The sequence below is a fragment of the Petaurus breviceps genome, unplaced genomic scaffold (genome assembly GCF_028583685.1).
Source record: "Petaurus breviceps papuanus isolate PSGF00001 unplaced genomic scaffold, PetGlider_PUasm1.0 80, whole genome shotgun sequence".
Lineage (NCBI taxonomy): Eukaryota > Metazoa > Chordata > Mammalia > Diprotodontia > Petauridae > Petaurus > Petaurus breviceps.
The window spans coordinates 21882392-21903838 of NW_027186540.1; the positions used below are offsets into that span (position 1 = coordinate 21882392).

Sequence of the window (21447 nt, forward strand, 5' to 3'; positions counted from 1 at the left end):
GGGCAAGGATCATAGAATCATAGCTCTAAAACTGGAAGAAACATGAAAGGCCATGTAGATCAAACTCCTTATTTTACAGATGAAGAAACTGATGCCCAAGGAAGTTAAGTGACTTGCCCAAGGTCACACAAGTAGAAAGCATGAAAATGGTAACTGAACCAAGGCTCTCCTGATTCTAGAGTCAGTGTTTTTCCACTGTACCATAGAGGAAATAAGTTTGATCCAAACCTTTTTTTTTTTTAGCATTTGCAAAGATAATAAAAAATATGGTGTGCTAAAATATACCATAAAATCTTCAGAGTTTCCAATCTCAAAGAAGATATCTAATAGCACTGTATACATGAAAACAAAAGACTCAGTGTGATGGAGGGAAATCCTTTGGGAATCTAGCAGGGTCAGTCACATTAGGCTGTTTCCATTTTTCTACATCTTTTGCCCTCATTTCTGCTATGACCACTGGATAAAAGGGCTATTAAGGCATTTTGCTTTTTTTTTTAGCAGGATGGTAATACACCATGGCTAGTAGTCTTTGTAGATGACTTAACAGTAGAGCTGGTCATTGGTAAGTGTAACCATCCTAGTCCCCTCCTATGATCATGAGGTATGTAGCTCAAATTTTATGAGTATTCTCTTTCCTACTGTAGATACCCCCAAAACATTCAAATTTCCTTAGGAATAAATTCTAACCTAAGATCTGGTTTAAGTCAACATTTATGAAAAGATATTTATTTACCTACCCATAGTGAAGTAAAACCTCAGATTTCCATAGTCTGTTGTGTCCATGTATGGAGTACATATTTTTCTCTCTCCTTCTTTTAGGAAGATCATAGATAAACCTGATTCTAGAGTTCCACATTCATTGCCAAGGACAGCTCCCAAGATATCCCATCTGAAATAGAACAAGAGATTCATTAAGAATAATATGGGTAAGATAAATCTAAAAAAATGGAATTATCCCCCTTACTTAAAGCAAGGATAGCTCTCTTCTTAATGGGTAGTCTCAAAAATAATGAAGCTGTGAATATAAACCTTAAGGTATGAGGAAACAAACAAACAAACAAACCTCAGGGACCCCAGGCTCCTAATAGCTGGGTTTTATCCTTTGTAACTCAGACTTCAAGTGACCAGGTTCTAGTATCCCTTTGGAGGAAATCATAGAATCTTAGGGATGGCTTGAAGGGTTCTCAGAGGTCATCTAGATTAAATTATAATTCAAGAATCTATGAAGTCCAAACAATGGAAGACTGGACCGCCAATCTTCCTTTAAAAATTTCATATGCTCTGAGGTAATTAAATCTACTGAGAAATTTTGATTATTAGGAGATTTTTCTTCATATTGAGCTAAAAGCCTAACTCTTTGTAATGTTCACTCACTGGTCCCCTGCCCTTTGAAGCCAGGAATATTAAATCTAATTACTGTTCCAGATGACATAAAGTCACATATGGCTTATTAAAGTGCAGATGTCACAAAGCTGGCAGGGGAAAACAGCTGATGCATTCACTGCATGATAGAAATATAGATTCCAAAATACCTCAACAGCTAAAAATAAAATGGGTCAATATGAATGAAAGAATGAATAAAAAAAGCATTCATTAAGGGCTTATTATGTTCTAGGCAGTATGCCAAGCAATAATGTAAGGTGATGCAAATAAAAAAAAACAAAGACAGTCTGTGCTCCCAAGGAGCTTAAGTTCTAATAGAGACAAGACCTATTAGGGATCAATGGATTATTGGTTACATGTATCATGAGCAAAATCACAAGGCAAATGATTGATGAGTCCTTTCTAAGAATGATAGTGTTGATTTAATTATTTTCCAGAAGAAGAGGTGGAAGTGTGTGTGTGTGTGTATGTGTGTGTGTGTATGTGTATGTGTGTGTGCATGTGTGTGTGTAAGAAATGGGGGGACATACCTACAAATGCATTGCAAAAAGAAGATTGGTTTCACTGTAGTAGATATGAGGGTACTTGAAGATCTTTCACCAATAAGGTATGCAGGACCTTGGGGCAAGACCTGGAGAACCTGATAAGAGGCTAATAATGGAAGATAGGGAGTAACAACATAGGATCAAAAACACTTAATAAATGTGTACTGACTGACTGCAATACAGAAGGCTGATCTACACCCTAATGCATCTAGGGGCACCAAGATGTGTTGATTTCTCATTGTGGTAATTTCTACCAATAGAGCAGATATAAAACCCTGTCTACATCTTAAAATTTTTCCTGATTTTTAGAGAGGTTAAGTGACTTTCCCATGGTCATATAGTTAGTGTTAGAAGTAGGACATGAACCCAGGATTTCTTGACTTCAAGTCTAGTATGGTAGAGTGGATGGAGTCCTAGGCTTAGAGTTCTGAAGACCTGGGTTTAGATTCTACCTCTGACACTTGCTACATGAACACTGGCAAGTCACTGGATTTCTTTCACCTTCAGCCAGTTTCTTTGGTTGCCACATCCTATTACTAATGCACATTAAGCATGCAGTCCACTAAAACTTCTACGTCTTCTACACAAGAATCACTTTTTAGGTACAATTTCCTTATCATGTGTTTTTGTAATTGATTTTGTAAAAAAATATTATTTCACTAAATATTTTACAATTACATGTAAAATGTTTAACATTCATTTTGAAAAACTTTGAGTTTTGGGGCAGCCAGGTAGCACAGCGAGTAAGAGCACCGGCTCCAGTGTCGGGATGACCTGGGGATAGAATCCCAGGCTCAGACACTTAGCACCCACCCAGAAACACCTGGCCGTGTAACCTTGAGCAAGTTACTTAACCCCAATTGCTTAGGGGCTGCCAGATGGCTCAGCAAGTAAGAGCACCAGCTCCAGTGTCGGGATGACCTGGGGATCAAATCTGGGCTCAGACACTTAGCACCACACCCAGAAATAACTGGCTGTGTAACCTTGAGCAAGTTACTTAACCCCGATTGCTTTAAAAAAAAAACAAAACTTTGAGTTTGAAATTCTCTGTCTTCCTCCTCTCCCTTCTCTACCCTTAGAGGAAACACTATTATAATGATTATATATGTGAAGTCAAGTAAAATATATGTCATATTAGCCATGTTGCAAAAGAAAACACAGACAAAACCCCCAAGAAAATAAAGTTTAAAAAGCATGCTTCAGTCTAAACTCAGAGTTTGTTCTGTGGAAGTAGATAGCATTTTTCATCATGTTGTTCCTGTTGATCCTTGTCTGACTCTTTGTAACCCCATGAACCATAGCATACTAGGCCAATCTATCCTTTACAATCTCTTTTGCCATCATAGGTCTTTTGCAATTGTCTTAGATTATTGTCTCGATCAGAATTAAGTCTTTTACAGTTGATAATCATTACAATATTGCTTTTTGCTTCATCCAATATTCTCCTGGTTCTTCACACTTTACCTTGCATCAGTTCATATAAGTCTTTTCTTGTTTATCTGAAACCACCCTGCTAATCCTTTCTCTTAGCACAATAATATTACATCACAGCAATTGATTTTTAACTCCAAGATGGGGGCTTTAAGGTCTGTAAAATATCTCACATATATAATCTCATTTAAGCCTCCCAATATTCCTGTGAGGTAGCTATGACAGGTTAGCGTGTTTGAGGGAACATCAACATGTAGGTTGAAGTCTTGGAGCATGAGAAAAGGAGTTGCGGTAGAAAAGAGGATTGTGAGCCAGTCACTGAACTTGTTGAGAAAGAAGGGAGAATATTTTCTCTGAAGAGCACCAGGATCTAGACTGGGTGGTTAATTTGTATAGAATCAACCCCTGAGCAGGAGAAGCTGTAGAATGGGCCTAGAGGAAGAGTCTGGAAACAGAAATGTGGAGCAAATGAGTCAAGGGGCATGACAAAAGGTATAACTAATAGAGCAAAGTGTAAGGGTGTAGGGTTGGGGGTAGGGAGAAACCTAGTAGAATTCTGCAAGCCTAGAAATATCTATTGAATTAATTACCTTTACTCCAATAAAAATAACTACAGCATATACTGATTTTTATCAAGTCAAAATGCTCTGATGATGTAAAATAATAAAATGTATAATATAGATATAAAGAATTCCTATATTTAAGCAAAGGCAGAAACTTGGACCAAACAACCCGATTAAAAAACTGCGAAGAAGGCAAGTGCTTTAAGCCATTGGATGCAATGAGCTGTTGCTACATAGGAAGATGATTGTGATTGTTTAAAAACAACCAGTTGCCCCTTGTTGGCCTTGGATAAAACAGCAAGGCAATTCAGAAGCTGAAATTCTAATAGTAGATCTGCCTATGGGTAGAACAGTTACATCTAAGTCTCTGACAGGGAATCACTTTGAGGCAGGGAGGACAGCATCTCTGTCACATCTTCCCCCAAGGAGAATGACTGTTAACTTCAAACAATGAAAGAATTTGGGTGTCCCCTCTTAGCTGGCATCAGTGTCTTAGGAGCAGCCATGACCAGATTGACAAATGAGAAGTACTGAGGAGATGTAGCATCTGACTTTATAAGCTATGACTATGGAAACTTCATCATGACCTTTAAAAGTGAAAAAGGATTTCCAGGAATCAGGAGTTGCAAATTATTCCTTTGCCATAAGCGTACTCCAAGCTAAAGTCTACTTCCCCTTGTACTCTGTGTGTACTTATGGCAAAATGTGCCCTGGTTTGGAAGGGATGTTTTGTATCAACTTTTCTTACTACATACTCCCTTGGGATAAACTCAATTCCTTAAAAAACATTTTTTCTTTTCTTTATTCTTTTAAAAATTCAACATTTTTTCCAATGACACATAATAGTTTTTAGCATTCATTGAAAAATTGAGTTATCTCTTTCTCTTCCCTCTCTGAGAAGGCAAGCAGGATACTCAATTCTTAGTGCTAATTAAATCTGACAGGCTAATTAACATTTAACTAATAATCAATGGAAAACACACCATTGGGTGCTTATATATGATAGTATTAGAAACCAATTTCTGTCTCTCATGCTTATACCTGTAACATTCAGGGGAATAGTCACCTGCTCTTTGTGGCCATAACCCAACAATTCGAGTGGAAGTTGTGAAATTGACACTGGCCAAGACCCAATGATAAAAAGAAAAAGGAATTTTTTGATGATTTTTGAAGCTCATATAATTTTATCAGAGACATCTTTAAGGAAATTTGGGTGACTTACTAGATATCAGAAATAAAAATGAGTGAGTTAAAGAGGAATCCAAGTTTTTAAGTATAGATCAACCAATCTACCAACTAATTGGCAATAATTGAGCATTGATTATGTACCAGGTATTGTGATGAATGATTGGGAGGATGGTGTTACCATGGCTAATGTCAGGAGACTTGGGAAAAAGAGGAAGTTTATGGAGGGAGGAAGAAGATGATATTTTCTGTTAGGATCTTTCATTTATCTTGCTCTTTTGAGCCTTAAAATAGTAGCTAAAAATACAATGGTTCTGAAGGGGGCTACAATGGTTGGTAGAGAACATTAGTTGAAATTTAGGAACTGCTTTTATTTCCTATGGGACCTTGGACAACTGGGCCTGATTCCTCATTTGTAAAATGAGGGAGTCTTAGGTCCCAAACCTTTACTTAAGAAGGTGAGAAATCAGGGGCGCCTAGGTGGCACAGTGAATAGAGCACCGGCCCTGGAGTCAGGAGTACCTGAGTTCAAATCTGGCCTCAGACACGTAACACAAAAACTAGCTGTGTGACCTTGGGCAAGTCACTTAACCCCAACTGCTCTCCAAAAAAAGCAAAAAAAAAAGGTGAGAAATCTGCCTTCTGTTCCTCCTATGATTTAATCTTTCTTTTCAATCATAGAGGCAGCTAGGTAGTGCAGCAGACAGAATACCAGACCTATAGTCAATAAGATCTGAGTTCAAATCCAACCTCAGTCACTTACTGTGTGACCATGGACAAGTCCCTTAACCTTTGACACAATTTCCTCATGTGTAAAAGGGGGGGGCAATAACAGCACCTATCTCCTAGCATTTTTATGAGGATAAAATATTTGTATGGCTCTTTGAAAACTTCAATGCATTGTGTAAATGCTGGCTCTCGTTATTGTTTTCATCAGGAAACATACGTCTTCTTAATTTGGTGTTTAATACTGATTTGTCAATATGGATGCGTGACTCATCTTCCTCATTTTAAATATGTACATTGTATGTATTACACTTGGAAGCAATTTGTATAAATAACTTCCTGCTAGTTACCTAATTTTAAAAATTCTCCTATTGCATGGAGATATTTTTCCCATGAGGAAACTGAATTATTACAATACATTCTCTTTATCCTTCTCCTCTGGCCAAAGCCTGTGACAAATTAAGATTCATCTTAGTGTGTTTAATCTATCAGTTTGGATATTCAATAGAGGGTGTTAGTTCTATTATATCAGTAATTCAATCAACAAGCATTTATAAAGTGCCTATTCAGGGGTGGGAAACCTGTGGCCTTAAGGGCACATGTGGCCCTCTAGGTCCTTAAGTGTGGCTCTTTGACTGAATCCAAACTTTACAGTACAAATCCCCTTAATAAAAGGATTTGTTCTGTGAAACTTGGACTCTGGTAAATGCTGCACCTAAGGACCTAGAAGGCCACATGTGATATCAAAGCTGCAGGTTCCCCACCCTGGTGTATCCTTTGACAAAAGGATTTTAGTGATTTAAAAAACACAGCTTTTATTAATTGCATGAGCTTCAAAATCATCAAAAATTCCTTTTTAAGATCATTTCTTCTCAGCCAGGGCCAATCTGATGAATACTACCTGCACAATAGTTTTTTTCTGCAGATAGGGAAAACTGGTGCACATGAAATTTTAGTGATTTGCCCAAGACCATACAGCATATGAGGATCATAAATGTAGGTCTCCTGATTCTTAGGTCAGTATTCAACTACTAGTAAAATAACAGGCTTTAGATCTGAGAGAAAGGAATGAATTATTTTGCCTTTAATAAAGATAGATACAAAATGCAAAATGCATATTTGGAATATTTTATTTTATTTAAACTTTTTTTTTTATCGATGCTTACATTTTGTAAGCATTTCCACACTCTTCTGTGGAAAGTAACAGTTCAAAGAAAAAAAATTGATTGATTTTTGAACATGTCACCAAACCACCAAAAAATAAATAGTTGAGACTTTTTTTTGCTCATAAAAGGTAAATGCATACTGGTTCATTGGTCTTTTCTATGCTCCATTTATCCCAATTAAAATACTCAGTCTAGTGATCCACAAAAGAAACTGGTCTTATAAATGATGCAGATTATGTCTCTTTCTAGGTACTGGCCCCTTTCAGAGTATTTTTTTAAATGAGAAAGAAAAAATGTCATACAGGAAAATATAAGGTACAGCTGAGGGACAGGGTTGGTAACCTTTGTCCCTTAATTTTTAGTTTTATATCTTAATAACTTTTGAGGATTAGTTTATAAAATATATTTGGAAACATCACCACAGGCCCACTGTATTTCACAGACTATTTAAAAGTTGAGTAGAGCTACTCTTTGCTTCGAAAATCAGTCTTTATTCTTCCTCTTGTTATTCATGGCTGATTAAAAAATCACAAACAAAATTGCCTTCCTGGGAAACATAAAGGTTTATAAATGTTATGTGAGATAGAAAGCTTTCCTTAGTGAGAAATAAGGAAGGGAACCCTATAAGAAAAAAAATCATCTTGAGGAAATACCTACTATTAAAATGACAAGACTTTGAAATATACTAAAAATTCAAGTCAAGTCTATGATTCTACATCTATCAGTACATAATTTTGGATATTCTACAGCACAAGGGTGCTATGATAGACCAACCTAACATTCAACTGGGATTTAGGAGGCTTCTATCTTAGTTTTGCTCGTACTGTTAATTGACCCTGGGCAAGTTACTTTGAATCACAGGATCATCTATTTAGAGATGGAAGGGGCCAGAGAAGTTATCAAGACCACCCCATTTTCATTTTCCAGATGATGAATGCAGTTAAGGGATTTCCCCAAAGTAACACAGGTAGTAACAACAAAGCAGGATTTGTGATCAGAACTTTGAATATCAATTCCAGAAACCTCGATTGTGGTGAAACTATCTGAGCTCGTTTTCTTATCTATAAATGAAAGGGGTTATATTCAATGACTTCTAAAGGTTACAGTTATTTTAAAGTTCTCTTCTATTTCTCAAGATTCTAGGCTTTTCTAAATAACACAATTACATGTAGGGACATGTTCATATCAGGAAACCAGTGAGGCAAGGCTGTTTGAATTCATATTTTCAATGTCAAAGATAGTTTTCTCAAATAAATTTTTCAATTATTTAAGCATTTACTGGGAATGATGAAAAGAAGTGTGTCAAGTGAATGGAGAGCCAGCCTGGGAGTCAGGATGGGTTCAAGACTCATATCTGACAAACTGTCTGGGGCTTTGGGCAAATCACTTAACCTCTCAGATAGCTCTCTGAGACTATAAGTTGCCCTCTCTAGATGCTACCATGCCTGCTAAATAATGTTATACCTCTTCTCCCCCTTCTGGCTAAATTCCTAGGAAATGTCCATTTCATTTGATGCATCTACCTCTCTTCTAAACCTTCTGTGTTCTGGCTTCTGACTTTATTACTCAATTGAATGGCTTTCTTCAAAGTTGCCAATGACAGACACCATAATAACCAAATCTAGCAGCTTTATCACAGTCCTCATCCTTTAGAACCAACAACATGCTACAGTGGATAGAGTGCTAGACCTGGAGTTATGAAACCCTGAGTTTAAATTCAGAAATTCAGACTCAGATATTTAATAGCTATGTGACCCTAGGTAAGTCACTTAACCTCTGTCTTAGTTTCCTCATCTGTAAAATGTAGATAATAATAACACTTATCTCTCAGGAATATTATGAGGATAAAATAATATTAATAAACCACTTTGCAATCCTTAAAGCTCTAGTAATAGTAATTTTTTTGCCTCTCTGCAGCATTTGACACTAATTACTACTTTCTCCTCCTGAAAAATATCTTCTCTCTGAGGTTTCATGACTTTCTTCTTCCTTGGTTCTCATCTTATGTGTCTGACAGCTCCTCTGTCTACTGGATCCTCACCCATGTAATGTCCACTAACTCTGGATGCCCCAGAAAGCTTCTCTTAGGCCCTCTTCTCTTTTCTCTCTGCATTCCCTCATTTGGTGAACTAATCAACTTTCATGGGTTCAAAGATCATCTCCATACATGATTCCCAAATCTGCTTACCCAGTTCTTGTCTCTCCCCTAATCTCCATTCCTACACATCAGCACCTTCCTATTAAAAATATTTTTTTCAGTTGGGATGTCTCATAGACTTTTAAAATTCAACATGTCTGAAATAGAATTCATTCTCTTCTCCTACCTCAACATATTATATTATAATAATATTTTATAATTATAATATAAATAATTATAATAATTCTAGTAGTATGCTACTAAATGTTTTATAACTGGTTCTCTTGATGCAGGACACTTTTTTTAGATTTATGAAATAAAACAAGCATTTCTTTAACATAGAATAAAAAAATGATTGCACATGAAACTACAAATTAATTATGTACAGCTTGTTATTCCTTTAAAATATATAACAGTTATCATGTAAATTTCTTTTTTTTCTTCTTTCCCCCTTTCAGATTTAATCTGCATTATTAACATTTCCTCCATAACTTTCTCAAGTCTAAACAATCCATAAAACAATGAATTAACTTTTCAATTTGCAGCATTTGCTGATTTCCAAAGTGTAAACATTTATGCTGAAAATTTAACAATTGGATTGGTAGGAGTTGACTACAACACGCCTGTCCGATTCTGAACATACCAATCACATCGGCAACCTCAGCTCTTAAACCTCTTGTGCATCTCACACGTATGATTGTTTGCCAAATTTCTGCAATCTCTCTCACATATATCTCTTACTCACCACTCTGCATTGGAAACCTTTCCTGGACTGTTACAAAATTCTTCTAATTAGGCTTTCTGCCTTAAGTCTCTGCCTAATCCAATCAATCTTCAACTCAGTTGTATAAATTCAACAATGTTCCTCTTCACTTTCCCCTCAGTAAGCTCTAACAACTTCCTATTACAGATGTCTCTGTCTTTTAAAGCTCTTCATACCTGGCTCTTTCCTACCTTTCCAGGATGCTTATACAGTATTCTTCTATATGGTCCAGCTATACTGGCTCACTTGCTGTTTCTCACACACGATTCTCCATCTCCCACCTCTGTGCTTTTGGTCTGGCTGTCCCCATGCCTGTAATATTCTCCCTCCTAAACTCTATCCCTTAGAATCTTTTTATGCCTCAGCTGAAGTGCCAATTTTTTCAGGAGGTCTTTTCTACGATCCCCAGATGCCGGGGCATTCCTCTCTAAGACTACTTACTATGTACATTAAATGTATATTGTAGGTACCAATTAACATCCTATGTTAAAATGAAAATTTCATGGAGGCAGGAACACTTTTTGCTTTTTTTCCTCTGTATCCCTAGGATGAGCACAGTGCATGGAACGCACTGATAACAAGTGCCTGTTGATTGAATTACATTGGCATAAGGTATTTATTCTCTGGGAATTACTATAATATTAATGAAATCACAGATTGAGTTAAAATGCATAATATGCTATATTACGGATATGAAAAGGAATTAAGCTACATTTTCTGTCTTTAAGAAATTTAAATAATTAAATAATATATAAATCATTAAAAAGTAAGCTAGATAAGGGAATGACTTGTTTAGTGTAGGAATTTGTCTAGTGTAGGAACTGAAGAACAGGAGTTTCCTCCAACAAGAGATAATATTAGAGAGTTGCCTCAGAGACACAGTAAGTGATTTTCCCAAGGATTACACAGCTAGAAGTTTAGAAGCTGAATTTGAATCCAAGACTCCTAGACCAGCACTCTACTGACTACACCAGAGGTGGGAAACCCGTGGCCTTCAGGCCACATGTGGCCCTCCAGGTGCTCAAGTGCAGCCCTTTTCACTTGAGGACCTAGAGGGCCACATATGGCCTAGAGGCTGCAGGTTCCCCATCCCTGGACTACACCAAACTGCCTTTATAGACATTAAAGATACAGCAAATACCTAGGAGAAATTCGGGTGGTATAAGAATTTGCAGGATGTAGAGATCACTTTGAGTTGTGCTGATTGGAAGCATTAAAGAGACACAAAGAAAAGGACCTAATTGTGTTTTGTATTGTTTTTCTGTAAAAGCTTCTCCTATGGGAATTTCCTGTTTTTCTGGTTTCAGTGATTGAAATACCAATATTTGAGTACTGTACATTTTTTAAATGAAAAATGTCATAAATATTAAAGGGAGGGTTGTGAAGAAACTCTTGTACCTGAGCTCAAGTCTCAATTCAATTCCATTCGAACTCTTTATTAAGTCCTCTCCCTGGGCATGGCAAACCCAAATATTTGCTGTCTTTTAGGCCCTAGAATCTAGGCATGGAGGTGGTTGTGGGGTGGGGATGGGGATATAATATGCATGCAGATAAGTAAAGCTGCTATCCCCTCCTGTTTTTGACAGGATAAGAACCAGAAATGGTTTTAAGGAAGAATGGTACCTAAGCTGAGCCTAAAGTGCAGATTAGGATCTTGAAAGGGAGATATACATTTTACGAGGCACAGAGGAGGGCTCTGCAGACACACTGAAACAGGGCAGTTTGGGGTATGGTTAGTAATCCTGTTTGAAGGGGCATTTAGATACTCCTGGTTCAACTGGTTCTCTAGTTACCATACCAATGCTGCTTCTTATTTTTAAGAGAACTAAAAGGAAAAGCACACCAACTTCTTAAATGAAACTACAAAGTCACATAACAGATGAGGTCCTTGCTCTTTCAACTTTTTATTAATTGCAAACAAACAAATCTCTGCCATCCATAGGTATTATTTATGTCTATATTTTCTCCAACTTTCACTGGTCCAAAACCAATTATAATTCTTCTCATCAAAAGACTCATCCGATATGCTCTAAATTTGCCATCGGGTCACAGATAAAAGGTCAGTGCAATCTGCGGTGAAATAATGCCACCTTTTCCTCTTTACCAACAAAGACTCCAAGTTAAACATTTACTTTCTTTTAATTTTGAATTTTAAAAATTCAGGTCCATAATTTAATCTATTTATTTGCTCTGTGAACAGTTCCTATTTTAAACTTATACATTTACCCGGCCATTTTCTTGCTCAATTACATTTAATAAAGAATCCCTGCTGTATATCTGCACTGAACATAGAAGTTTCTGAATGGAGTGCTCTGAAGCTCAAATTCCATGTTTGGCTTAAGTTTGTAATACTTGTCTATTTGTTCTATAAAGATCTAAATCTTTCTTCCCTTTCAGGAAGGCTGGTTAATCCTATTACACATTCATCTGAACAAAAGGACAACAGGCTGTAGAATATACCTGGGGGGGGGGGGGGTGCTGCAAGCAGCCTGGTGGGGAGGCAGCCTGTGACTCTGAGATCCCATAAATCCAGCCTGCAAGGGTATTCTCATTTATGAAAAAAAGAAGTCTGGATGTTGGAGATATGGGGAAGATATTGAAATTAGAGTTTGCTCCCTACTGAGGCTGACATAAATGGCACTAAACATCATTAAACCAACAAGCTACGTTAGACCACTAGCTAAGCCATGACCTAGGATCTGGAGGCACATATAATTATCAGTTGAGGTGCACCTGTGATCTGTTGCCTCCAGTCACATCACCCGAGATGAAAATGAAAGAGGATTGCGATAATTTGCCAGATTAATTATTTATAAATCATCATGTTTGCTAATATAATTAATAAGCATCCCTTAAGAAAGAAATCTTTGGGATTGATTGAATTTTCCTGTTTCCACTTTTCCTTCTTTCACTTGTCCTAATAATATATGATTCCTAATTAATGTCTGAAGTCTAGGCCTGTCCCGGAGTCATATTCTTCTCCAGTATTAAGAATTTAATTAGACAATGTCTTATAAATGCTTTCTGAGAACACATTAGTGACTTATTAGGATTCTTCCTCCAATAAACTTTTGTTTTTCAACTCCACACCCTGTAACAGAAAAACATTAAAATATTCTTATTGCCAAGAAGCGGCATTAAGGGATTCATAACCTTTTACCACTGAGGTTTTAAGAACTTTGTTCATTATATATTCGGCACAGTTATTAATTATCAACCCTGCAGTTCTTCAGGTAAATAGCACCATGAATATTATCAAGGACATGCTAATGGTATAATTTGCCAACAAATTACTGCTAATTTACAGTCATATTTTGATGGTATTCAAGGTGGAATGGTTTTTGTCCCCAGATTTTAAATATATAAGTACAGAAGCACAGCTATAGAGTCAGAGAGCAGTTGAAACAAGATTTTTGAAATGCTGTCTAAACACTTTGAGGTCATATACAATTAGTAGATCAACACATTGTTCAAGATGATGTAAACAACTTGAGGCAAGAGTTCTTTTACTAATGTCTTCATATCCCCAAAGCCTAGCAAAGTGCCTGTCACAGGAGAGATTCTTAACAAATGCGTGTTGATTGACAGCTTGTTCTAACAGGCAATATCCATTGTTTTAACTACGTGTTACAAGGAAAGAAAATATAAGCACAAACAGCAGATCTCTGTCTTAAACTACTTGAATATTCCTACCAAATAAAGCAGAGTTCTGACCTTTTTGTGTGTATCATGGAATCCTAGCTTCCTTTAAGACACAGTTCCGATGTCATCTTTTATGAGAGGTGTTTCCCAGTCCCCCCAAAGCTATTATCTGCCCTTTGAGATTGCCTCTTATTCACACTCTATATATTTTCAATGAATAGCAAGGTCCTGATTATCAGTGCAAAAAATGAATCCCCATTATTTGAATTCACACCGCATATCACTATTGCCCTGGAATCAATTAAGATATTTTATATAATTATAACTTTGAACGATAAGAATTTGAATACATGTTATGACTTCAAGGAGTCCAGGGATCTAACTGTATACATAGTTGTTTGAGTGTTACCGTCCCCATTAGAATGCAAGCTCCTTGAGGGCAGCCACAGTGTTTTCGCCTTTCTTTGTGTTCTTCAATCTTAGTATGGTGCCTAGCAGAGAGCTGGTGCTTAAGACATACTTGAGTATTGACTGAATTATATGGACCCTTTCTCAGAATGACGTTTACAAGGGCATAAAATAAAATAAAAAGATCTCAAAGGAAACCAATTATATTGGAATACAATTATAAAAATTTTAAAGGAATAAGTTCACAGACTTCAGGTTCAAAATCCTGAAATAAAGATTTTTGCCACCATACCACCATTTTCTTGTGTTCACATTTATATTAGCTTACAATATTTACAAAGCACGTTGTGCATGGCTTCATTTGATCCCTCATGAATGTAGGTAATTAAATTACTAAAACATCCATCTCACAAGTGAGTAAAATTCTCTTACAAAGGGGTTAATGACTTGAACAAGGTCGCATAGCTAGTAAGTGATGAGACTATGGTCAGGCTACAGGTTTTCTGGCTCCAAATCTAGTGTTCTTTCCCCATACATATACCATATTGCCTTCAGAAAGTCCTTATGACTGATAAACATTTTCTAGAGTATTCACTGCAGATCAGAGATCTATAGGGATCATCCAGGAACAAACAGAATCATGTATTCTTGGGGAATAACTGGGGCTACTTAGTCTACTCTAAAAAAAAAATTGTTCAGAGTGAAATCCTACATATCCAATTGAAAAAAAAAAACACAACATAGCTAATGTAATGCATAAGTGTCTTAGAAAAGACAGAAATCTGTATCTTTTGGTAGAATGTCAGCTCTATGACAAATGTATATAAAAGAAAAAAAAGGTTAACTGCAGGACATACAGAGGACATTTGGGACACAGTATTGCATATGTTTTTTTTAAACTTCTTCCTCCCCTCTCAATTTAGAAAACTATGAAGGAATTCATTTTTATTTAAATTATGAAGTTGTTTAAAATGCTAAAAATTGTATACGGCATACATGGAACTGACTACAATATTTTATTATTAGATAATGTAAGGATACTGATACCATCTGTCATTCAAGCATTTTTAGAAAAATGGCCATATGAGATACTATAAAAGGACAATATATGCAATGAGGTATGTTTTTAAAAAAAGATGTTAAATTAAATAGAAATATCAAGCAGTACAGAGAGGATAAGGAAGATTAAGAGGCAATAAACAAAATGCATTAATCTCGATCCTAGTTAATAAGGATTTATAGGTACCTGTGTACAACCTCTCCAATTTGTTACTCAGAATTATTGAGTGGAGACATAATGAACTCAGTTACACAATCCAATTTTGCATGTTATGACTTCATAACAATGATTTTATAGTTCTCAGATTTACAAACTATAGAGAAAGGCTTTAAACTGTATCCATAAAGACTGACAAAGATTGAACACTGAAATGTAAGTAATAGTCAAATGTGATTACTATTGTATTTTGTAAAATGCTGCTACATTTAAGTGTTGAAAGTTTATATTTTAACACAATGATCTAGGTCACTCTTTCCCTCAGTACTTTCAGGGTACAACATTTCCCCAATTTTCATTTGTTCTTGTTCAATTATTTCAGTCATGTCCAACTCTTCATGACCCCATTTGGGATTGTCTTCATAGAGATACTGGAGTGGTTTGCCATTTCCTTCTCCAACTCATTTTACAAATGAGGAAACTGAGGCAAATAGGGCTAAGTGACTTGCCCAGGGTCACGTAGCAAGTAAAGCCAGATCTGAAATTAGGAAGATGAGTTTTCCTGACTCCCAGCCCAGCACTCTCTTCACTGGGCCACCTAGCTTTCATGGTGTACCAAAAATGTCGTATTTTATTAATAGGAGAAAGTGTTTGCACCAGGGCAGTCAGGACCCAGGCTCTCCTGCATACGTGAACTAATTTTTCCCAAGGTTACTGAGATTTTTAAACCTTTGGAAAAGTGCCTTAGGATATAGAGACCGTCTAGTCTGCCCACTCATTTTATAGATTGATAATTATGGAAACTCAGGCCCAGGAAGGCTAATGAATTTGTCCAAGTTTATACAAAGGAAGCAAACAACAGATCAAAGATTCAAACCCAGCTTTTCTGATTTCAAATCTAGTCCCTTTCCATTTTGCCAATATTGGAAGAAAGGAATTTTTTTAAATCATGCACACTGAAGTAAATGTTCTGAATATTATTATCATCCTTATTTTGTAGATGAAGGAACTGCGACTTTGAGAGAAGTAACCTTATTAAGGAAACGTAGCTAATATGTGTCTCAGAGGGTCTTAGCATCCCTAGTTCCCCTCAAAAGTCAGGTCAGACAGGATCTTCTACAATGTGGCCTTTCCTGACAGCCCCAGCTATTCTACTTCCCTTTTCCCATAATGACCCTGCATTTACATACACAGATGTGCGTGTATGTATGTGTACATATATACACAAATTTGTATACTTGTGTTTACATACAGACATTCAGACACACATTATATTGGTACATGTGGTTTCCTTCATAGAATATAAACTCCCAGTGCCTGGCTCTTTTTTTTTTTAAACTGGAAAACTTTTTATTGAATGTGGAGTAGGACAGCTGGACACAGGTTAGATGATTCCAATTTTTTTGGCAAAATCTAAAGCATTGTAATCTGGAGCAAGTTGGACTGAGGCCTTCTTCTCTCTGTCAGGCTGGATCAGTGCGTTGACCTTGGCCACATCGATGTCATACAGCTTCTTTACCACCTGCTTGTTGGCCTTGATGTTCACGATGAAGACTAGGGTATTGTTGTCCTTCATCTTCTTCATAGCAGACTCAGTGGTCAAGGAAACTTAATGATGTCACAGTGATCGAGTTTGTCTCTCTGAGGGGCATTTTTCTGAGGGCATTCTGACTGTCTTCGAAGTCTTAGTTAAGTTTTGGGTTGCCAGAAGGTGGCAGATGTTCAGATCTTCTTGTTTTGGTGGCTATGGACACCCTTCAGCACCGCCTTCTTGGCCTTCAAGACCTTTGACTTGGCTTTTGTCTTGGGGTGGTGGGGAGGACAACTTCCTTCTCTGCTTTTGCTGCCATCTTGGGGGAAAGGCCAGGCCCTGGCTCTCGACTTGAAGGGAGGGCTGTTGCATTTTTCTTTTGTCTTTTTGGTGCCTAATACAGTGCCTGGCATTCACAAGACAACAAGGCTAAATTCTTGTTGATTGATTTTTAGTTAAGGTAGCTAGGTGGTGGATGGAGCAGTGAATATGGAATCAAGAAGACCTGATCTGGAATCCTCCCTCTGATGCTTAGTAGCTCTAGAACTTTGGGCAAATCGGCTAAACTCTCAGTCTTCGTTTCCTCATCTGTAAAGTAGCACCTGCCTCACAGCATTGTTGTGAGAATCAAATATGGCAACATATATAAAGCTTTTTACAAGCATTATAGCACCACAGAAATGTTAATATTATTAATTATTATTATTCTGCCTCCTAGTCTAACCTACTTGCCACACCAATATGTTGCTTTAAAAAAATCAGGTATTCAAATCAGCCAACAATTATGTAGCCTAACCTAACAATTGGCCTGTTAGATTTAACTTTTGACTGGTTCCATTTCGTAGTCCCATCATCCATAGACTAAGCAGTCCCAGAGATGGCGCAAATAGTCACAATATCATCAAGCTTTTCACGCTTTTCTGTACGTGCTTTAAACTTACTTTTAGGGTTGTTGATCCACTTTTCTGTCAGTACCATTTTGCTCATAGTGCTCCAGAACAAAACTACACCTAATAACAGCCACTTATATTTTACAGGTTGAATTTTGACATCTTGAAAGGTTGGAGAAAGAGCAAAGGCTTAACAAGGACAGACTCTCCCAGCATATCCAGACCCTTCAGGAAATAACAGAGTGAAAGGGTAGACAGGGAATGGCACTGGAGAGTTGGAAGGGTGGGTAAGGGCACTGAAGCACCTTCAGCCTTCATTGGGCTACCCTTAAGTCTCTATTGAAAATCTTTATCACTGCCCATCCTTAAGTCATGCTGTCTATGAGAGTAGTAGCAAAATCCTCAGGGCTTAAATCATTCTTTTGGGATTTAAAAAGTTGTTCTCATTTGAGATGCAATATCTTGTATTCTGAAGTTTAGACAGACTGCTTCGATGGTTCCATTTGAGCCAAATGCACAAGAAGGTGAATAAACAAGTAATGGTTGAGAAATACATCACCTGTCAAGTTTTTAAAATGCAGTGTTCAATTTAAATAGGGACAATCTGGCATAACTTCAATGTATCAAATCATCTATAGTACCCTTTTAATTCTCTAACACATGGAAAAATCAGACTTAAAAATCAAAGGAGTTTATGTTATATCCTTATCACTTACATGCTTATATATGGCTAGCAACTAGGTACATTTCCCTCATCTAATAACTTTTAATTAGAATACCTTTTAAAAATGAAGTACTAAATGAATAGTCTAACTAACTCTCAAGAACAGATCAAATAGATAGCTTGAATTATAAAGCAATTCAATTCTTACACAGGCTGAAAAATAAGTATAGAAAAATCCACATAAAAGCAATTTGCTTTATTTTTTACAAAATATATTTTTTTCCTCTCTAAGAGACAGTCTCAGCTGGATGAGATATTTTAGCTGCTAATTAGAAGATGTGTTATATAAGTCGAAGCCAGAGTTCAGAAACATACACATAAATTATCAATGTATATATTAAAGTTTCCTCAAAGGTGAGATAACAAATACAATTTTTTTGGAAAAATATTAAAAAAATTAATTCCACTTTAAAAAATAATCATAACAAGGTTTGATATGGGACATCTCTAGATGAACCAATAGCTTCATCTCACATTGCCATTCACAGGAGGAACAGCTGCTTACTCCCCTCTTCCCACCTGGATATCTACTGTAACTAGTTCGTACACCAAAGGCTTTGCATTTTAACCAATAAAACTGTACAGTTGTCAATGAAATTTTTCTGTGATCTCAGTAGTTTTCTCTTACTACTTTTGAAATTGCCATTCAAATTCTTTTATTAACAGCATTTGAGATTGACAATCTATACTCTGGATCCTCCCTCCTCCCTCCGCACCATGTGTTTTTGTTCAGTCCTGTCTGATTTCTCATGACCATATTTGGGATTTTCTTGGCAAATATACTAGAGCGCTTTGCCATTTCCTTCTCCAGCTCATCTACAGATGAGAAAATTGAGGCAAATAGGGTTAAGTGACCTGCCCAGGGTCACACAGCTAGTAACTGTCTGAGGTCTGATTTGAACTCAGGTCTTCCCAACTCCAGACTTCATCCACTATACCACCTAGCTCGCCATACTCCCTCCCTTTCCCTTCAGTAACTCCTAGGAATAGAAAAGTGGTAAAAAGCAGCAAAAGTGACCGTGAAGTTAGTTGTAAAAGCACCAAGTCTCCATTTGATAATTCTCTCGTATATTCAGCAGACACGGATGGCATTTTTGCTGGATCAGTTTTACTGATGAGTTTATAATGAGAGATTGTCTGTGTGGGTGGTGGTGGTTGGGGAATGGAATGAGACAAATGCTCAATAAACTTGGGCAGGAAAACTAAGAATGCAGCAGGATGCTCACGACCAGAATTCCTAATATCTTCCTTTCTGTCAACACACAAAATAAAATGCTTCACATTAATCTAGCAGTGGGATGCTTTCAGAAGCTGAGATAAAATTGATTACAACAGCACCCCCTTCTCTCCTTCCTTCTTTACTCTAAATAAGAAGGGGAGGAATGGAAAAAAAGTTAAATTATCACGGTGCATATTATCATCATCATTATGAACCATTATTACACTGAGAGAAAGCATAAATGAGGAGTGGTAGGAAGAGTTCTGGGTTTAAGTAAACCCTGGGTTTGAAGTGCAACTCAGATACTTCAAGGCCTACCTTAGATACCTACTAGCTTTTTTACTCTCTCTGGACCTCAGGTTCTCATCTGAATTTGATGACCTCCAAAGTCATCTACCTCTTAAACTATAATTTTATGATCCTATGATCCCAGCTGAGTCACGGAGCTGTCCCTCAATTTTCTCATTTGTAAAATGGAGACAAAAATACACTCCCTACCTCAAAAGTTTGCCAGGAAAACGCTTTGTAGGCAAATACAAGGTGTAATGGACAGAAAGCTTAATTTTGAGTCAGGAAGACCTGAATTTAAATCTTAACTCAGCTCATCAGAGCTGTGTGACCCCGAACAAGTCAATGGATCTCTCTTACTCCCATTTATAAAGGGGAATACTTCATAGGGTGATTGTGAGGATAAAGCACTCAGCAAAATCTAAAGTGCACATAAATACCAAGCAATTATTTCTAAACCTTAAAATAGCACGTAAACACATTTTTCTAGGGATGATTGTAAAAGCTGGAGGAGGGGCAGAAGTTTACACTAATGGCTAATATAATAATCAAGAGGTCCACCCTTTAAACACAAGGGCAGGAAGGATGAGGAGTGTACTGTACATTTATTGAGGTTTAATTGGATGTATATCTAGGTTTTGTGCATCCACAGTTGGCCTTCTTGTTAGATAAAACATAATGTCAATTCAGCACAGATACCAGAACTAGGACCAATGGATGGAAGTTACAAGAAGCCTGCTTGATTTCAGCTTGATGCATGGAAGGACTTCCTCAGCCATTAGAGGTGGCTGAAATGTTATCCTTCGAAATACATAGTGCCTTGTCACTGTATGTAGCTCCTGGAAGGTCTCAGAGGCCTTTTGGCAAATGATGAATGATCACTTATCCAGGATGTGGGAGAGGAAACATGCTTCATATAGGATTGGGACTAGGTGGTCTTTAAAGTTAACTTCAAATGTTGAGATTCCATAATTCTATAAAGATGTCTAAGTTCTTAGTTAAGATTTGTTAGTCCCTTATTATGACCCTGACCTAGTCTATTTTCAATGACTAAATATTAAGATATTTATGTATTTTCTAAAATGTTTTTAAGCATGTAATTTTACTACCACATTGATTCCCGTATTAGTCTGAGTTATAGAGAAGAACTACCATTCTATCAAGCATCCTTAAAGGAGGGGTGGGGAACCCTGTGGGCTCAAGGCCACATCTGGCCCTCTAGGTCTTCAAGTGAGGCCTTTTGACAGAAACCAAACCTCAAGGTCACATGTGGCCTTGAGCCCACAGGTTCCTCACCCCTGCCTTAAAGGAAAAACTACTGATTGATTGACCTGGGTGGACTACTGGTCTGACCTAGCATTTCTTGCATTCTTAAGACTTCAGTGATATTAACAAAATGCTGGGTGTTTTTTTTTGTACATATTAAGTTTCACCTCCTTCACATAGTCTATTTTAAGGAAGAGGATTGCATCAGGAACATTGAATTTCACTGAAAAAAGGATCATTATTAAATATTATCAATAATATTTTTGCTATGAAATTATATAATATTAATTTTAAGTGTCTTTTCAAATAGCAAACAACATAATCTGTAGTGTAAATATCTCAACACCTGATTAATGTATTTGCT

General features: G+C 36.9%; 1 protein-coding gene across 2 annotated transcripts in view; it reads right to left on the reverse strand.

The window, feature by feature from the left end:
- The window catches only part of LOC138176051 (reelin), a 566262-nt gene that overhangs the window by 223982 nt on the left and 320833 nt on the right, over positions 1-21447 (reverse strand). For both annotated transcript variants that reach the window (XM_069106794.1, XM_069106793.1), the window contains exon 12: positions 738-889. In XM_069106794.1, the coding sequence (XP_068962895.1) occupies positions 738-889 (152 nt within the window). The remainder of the gene's footprint in view (positions 1-737; positions 890-21447) is intronic.